At 42.6% G+C, this 5194-nt stretch overlaps 1 protein-coding gene across 1 annotated transcript; it reads left to right on the forward strand.

Annotated features, from left to right (window-relative positions):
- The first annotated feature begins 535 nt into the window (after nucleotides 1-535).
- LOC129596872 (serine/threonine-protein kinase 3/4-like) lies at nucleotides 536-3090 on the forward strand. Its single transcript, XM_055494270.1, has 4 exons — nucleotides 536-1146; nucleotides 1397-2007; nucleotides 2253-2341; nucleotides 2489-3090. Exons 1-4 carry the CDS (start codon nucleotides 783-785, stop codon nucleotides 2838-2840), a joined length of 1416 nt encoding a protein of 471 aa, XP_055350245.1. The 5' UTR covers nucleotides 536-782; the 3' UTR covers nucleotides 2841-3090.
- Nucleotides 3091-5194: the final 2104 nt, after the last annotated feature.

A 5194-nucleotide genomic window follows, 5' to 3' on the forward strand; every position in this document is an offset into this window, starting at 1 on the left:
GTCAGAGGTTGTGCGGGGCCGTAAAACGCAATGAAACGAGGTACTGCTGATTCTGCAGTACCCCAATGCTATTCGCCACAGTTTTTTTTTGGCACAGTAAAAACGTAAAAGAAACTTTTTAGCATGGAGCAAAGATTTTATTAAAATAGCTTCTTTCTACGAATAAGGTGTTAAGCGAAATGAATATGTATACCAAATGACCGCATTCGTACGCTACGGTACATCCTAACGAGCTCGTGAGCTCGTAATGCTATACAAGCTCACAATCACTTTATATTATGATTGTGAGCTCGTATAGCGTGTTGCATTATGAATGTGGAATGTGGGTGTACTGTTTAAAATTTTCAGTTCGCGGCTCACAGTAAAACAAAAAGCTTCCGCTCTGTGATAACTGCTTCACTTCCTGGGGCTGCCATACATATCATTGTCGGAGTGGCCAAACTGAAATGCATCTGGTAGTCATCCTATACATAATCATACTTGGGAACGGCGGCCCGAATGTCGTTATCGCAACCCTCATCTGACGACGATATCAGGCTGCATTAACAGTGATTCATACCGCTGCATTTACTAGGTGCAAAACGCTGTGTTCTGTTTCACACTGCCTAGAGCTGTATGATTCACAAACGGATGTTCCTTCTTGCGAGAGACTTAATAATATTTCTTTACGTGTCTGCTGTACTGCATTAACAGTCACAACTTGCTATCCTTTTTTATGTACTTATTTTGTTTATTGAAAAAGCGAGGACATCGCTTGCAAATCAGCCAATTTCTTTCCAGCCATGGCTGCGGCGATTCGTGCGCATGTTGACGGTGAAATCTGCCACCATCTTATTCTGCAACTTCACCTCACTGATTACCGGCCACCATTCGAATACACTATGGGAAGAGTTTTAGGAAGAGGCGCATTAAGCCGCGGCGTATATTTAGCCACAGCCAAGATTTCCAGAAGGCAGTTCGCAGTCAAACGGATCCAATTGACGTCATCGAGCGTCAACGAACTTCTCCGGGAAAGCGTACAAGAATTCAAGGCAGTCGTGGCCAACAACGCTCATCCGCATACAAATGTTGTCCGGTATTATTATATGGACATCGCGTATTTTGATAACGCACCGGAAGTCTGCATTTTCATGGAATATTGTGAAGGTAGTTAACACGGTTAAATTTTAAGCAAAAGTAGAAGTTCTTCAAAAATTTTATTCTTTTTATTTCATTACAAATTATAAGTTAAGTAAAATCTCCTTTTTTGAGCGTATTAATATCAATATAACTTTATTTATTTCATAATTATACGTTTTTTTATTTGATTTTAAATTGATTTTATTAACTTGCATTTCCGTTTTTTACATCAATTAATTTATTTATTTTACATCTAGTTATTTTAATTTATTTCTAGGCGGCACTTTGGAGCATAAAAACGATGAACTCAACGCAGCTGGCAAGCGGTATAAACAAGCTGACATCGTTCGGGATTTAACTGGCATCTTAAAAGGCATCGAATACCTGCACAAGAACGGAAAAGCGCACCGCGATTTAAAGCCGGCAAATATCCTTTTTGACGCCGACGGCACCCCAAAAATCGCGGACTTCGGCCTGATGATTCAGCTGCAAAATTCCGTTACCCGAAAGAACGAGCTGCCTCGCGGAGAGGGAACTCTTCTGTACGCAGCACCGGAAGTGTTCAACCAGGCTTTTGGTAATCTTGGTCGTGCCTGCGATATCTGGGCGTTGGGATGCATTCTGCTGGAGATGTTACAAGGACACGACCTGTATTACAAGCGCAAAGACGGGAGCGGAAAGCTAGTGAACTTGGCAACGACAAGTGAGATCATTGCGGCGCTGTCCAATGGCACTAAACCGTATTACACCAAAGACTTCGGACGACAGGGTTGTGGCGACACGCGGCAGTTTCTGGATGCAGCTGCAAATTTTTTGGAGCAATGCTTTCATAGTCATCCAAGTAATCGGTCATCGGCGCACATGCTGCTGAATCATCCATTGATTCAGGTAATTGTGGCACACTGTTAATCGTAACACTGGAGCCTTTTGTGACATGCATTTCAATGCATGTCATGTGTGTCAAAATGACTCATGCATCAGCGGCATGACTGTTCCTAAAGCAACACTTTTTATATTACTGTTGTAGCAGGCAGTACATTAATATTATGTAACTAAAGAAACCGAGTGAAATAATCAATTTAAAAATTATTTATTGCCAATAAAATTGCATTACTGTATTGTTGATCTTACAGGGAAAATCGCCAACGAGTTCCAGCAACAGCAGTGACAGTGGCATTTCCAGCGAACTTGAGAACCGTCTTAAACTGAACGTCGATAACCAGTAAGAGCTTCATTTGCAACGTTTCTACAAAAAAATCAGTTTACCATTTGCACATAGCGAAATCATTCTGTCATTCATACCTGAAGATGTGATAATTATTTATAGTGGTTATAAATTTTTTTCAAATTAACGGGAATTTATTTTTAGCGTGCTGTATCACGTGCATCCGAAACCACATTCCCCGGCAGAGCTGCATGCGCGTCACGCCGATCCATCGCCGCTTTTTCACAGGCACCATTCCAGACTGGATACAAGCGATGAAGCACCCTTCGTAACGCCCGCAGCTTTCATGCTTTTCCCTAGCTCGTTTCCGGTCACTTCGCCGCCAGTACTGCACGCTGCACACTCGCCAACCTCCTTTCCGAAAAGTCTGTTCACGGGGCCGCCGGTGGGTTCTGCAATGCCTCATAATGTGCCAGTGGAAATGCTGTTTGGGGACGTTCCAATTGGCCGACATGGATGCTGCAGAAAAGTGCCGCGGTCGCCGTTTAACTCTTAGTTGATGCAATGAGGCCTTACACTTAAAGTGCTGCTTCAGTGCTTCCAACAGCGGTTATTTGTTGTTATTGGTTATACCATGGATTAGCATGCTGCTTCAAAGTGCTTCGTTGTATAATTTGTTATGTAGAAAATATTTTTATTCGGCAATAATGTACATACTACATATACTTGTGTTCGGTACAACTAATTTCGAGCTTGTGGCCGCTTTACATGTTGTTTTCCAAATCACAGAATTAAATGCACTCACTGTATTTGAAACCGTTTGCAATAAAAAAATAAATTTCAATAAAATAACTTTTATTCCGTTATTTTCAAGTCGAGAAGACCTTTGAAGTTTGAGTTTATTGTGGTGCGCAGTCCGATCAATAAAAACGTACGTAGCATTCATAGACCCTGATAGCTAGGATACGATATGTAACTTCTTTATTTAAAACAATGGAGATTTCCTGAAGCAGTTAAAAATTACAGATGCTTTTTTAAGCTTTAAACGTCAGTTCAAATCCAGTTTATTTCAAGCTGTTCCAATACAGTTCGTACAGTATCACCCGAAAACTTTGAACTTCGATCATGTACTGGATGTCATACTAGGGGGATGCCGGATGCGCATCGGTGCAACTAGTTACTACGCTGCAGTGGACCATAGCCGGCGTAGCGAATCCGGCTCAACACCCCACGATGTTCTAATCCAATTTGCCGAGATCATTAATTTTTGTAAACATGACAATCTGAATGAACTAGGAGACCTACTTTAACTGTTTTCCTTGCTTCGCTTTTTTCTTTATGTTCAAGTTTTTTTCTTTATTGACATTATGAACGCAACATCCCTTTATTTTCGCCAGCTCTTCTTAAACACCCGCGTGTTGAACTACGGGAATACGGTGCTGGTGCAGCGCTACAATGGCCAATGGTGGCTGGGATACGTTCAGGATATTGACGGCGATTACTTCTTCATTGACTTCGATGCCAGCACAATCACTGCCCAGTGGATCCATAGCAGCCGCTTGTGGCCGCATCATTTCCTTTACCGAATTTTAGGGCATTCACGTCAAGGCGAATCGGTGTACGTAGCACTACGTGAAACCAATGGCGGCCCAATGGTTTTTCATGACGCTACTGTTGTTGAAGACAGGAACGATGAATTTTACACAGTGCTCCTGGATGATGTAGACCCTACCGAAATCAATCCGTCTCCTACGGCTTGTCATATCTTGCTGCGGAATCACATGACTAAAGAGTTACCGGATCCTGACGATGGCAAATGTTTTTTCGGCCGTACCACGGGGTTCCTGTACAAAAAATATGTCGTCGGCTTTCCCCAAGCAAGCTTGTTGCCCGACGTGGATTGCATCATACCGTTTCTTGCCCGTACATGCCATCTGACGTGGGAATGGTATGATGGAGAGTGTGATTCGGAGTGTCAGTTTAGGTATTCACTTTGCGAGGACCAAATGGAGTTCAGCTGCATGGAAAAGCACGCACAGAACTGTGGGTACTACGAAATAGTAGTCGGCTGTAGAGTGTTCGTGCGACTGGGTTCCGATACGGTCACATTTATCTGCGCGGAAATGCACTTGGACCGCAACGGTCGGAGTATGTTCTGGACTAACGATGCCCTGAAGAAAGCTTGCGAGTACTATTTCGCACAGAGAACTCTGGCGCCGCCGGTTAGCGTGGGCATAATTGCGTGCGGTGAGCGCCAGTTTGGTAAGGGTGAGGTTGTGTGCTTGTAGAGGCGACCTTTCCCCTTTTCGCCAGTAAATTACAAAGATAACGTCTCTTACAAATTGTAATACACTTTAATCTTAACATATCTCAACACTAGCAAAAAAACTGCAGTTAATAACGTAACACGGCATACTCTTCCAAATAATGTCTTGACGCCCCACAAATGTATTCGCCAGTGGTGCCCCGTTTGCTGAATGACTCCCAACAAGTAGAAAAAAAAGAACAACCCACTTTTTGCAGATACGGCGGATATATCGATTAATGAACTTTCTCATCCAGTTATGGGTGGGATACTGTGTTATCTCGATGTGGATTCCCAGTTTCGAGCGAGCAGGTAACTTTCAATATTATTATCATGTTCGATACTAATCCGCTTGTAAAACTTACCAGTAAACGTTGGATTGTATCGTAGCGTACGATGGCGATAGTGAAATTTCATTAAATTTTAGCTTCGGTAAGTCAACAATACTTCTGGGCCCACTTCTTTATTAAGATAAGGCGATAGTTATACTTATGGCAACTGGTTGACGGCAACACATGCAAATTCTTCTGACCTCATTCGGGATAACTGGTGCCATAAAACCAGTTTTTTCGATTCAGACCTTTGGAGTACCTTTGGTTTTGACT

This window comes from Paramacrobiotus metropolitanus, unplaced genomic scaffold (genome assembly GCF_019649055.1).
Source record: "Paramacrobiotus metropolitanus isolate TYO unplaced genomic scaffold, Prichtersi_v1.0 Parri_scaffold0000097, whole genome shotgun sequence".
NCBI lineage: Eukaryota > Metazoa > Tardigrada > Eutardigrada > Parachela > Macrobiotidae > Paramacrobiotus > Paramacrobiotus metropolitanus.

Bases quoted from the DNA above. Each gene is read 5' to 3' on its own strand.
- LOC129596872 (XM_055494270.1), top strand. From the start codon at position 783: ATGGCTGCGGCGATTCGTGCGCATGTTGACGGTGAAATCTGCCACCAT. The intron at 2,008-2,252 runs GTAATTGTGGCA...TTGATCTTACAG, and splicing joins TGAATCATCCATTGATTCAG to GGAAAATCGCCAACGAGTTC. The intron at 2,342-2,488 runs GTAAGAGCTTCA...ATTTATTTTTAG, and splicing joins AAACTGAACGTCGATAACCA to CGTGCTGTATCACGTGCATC.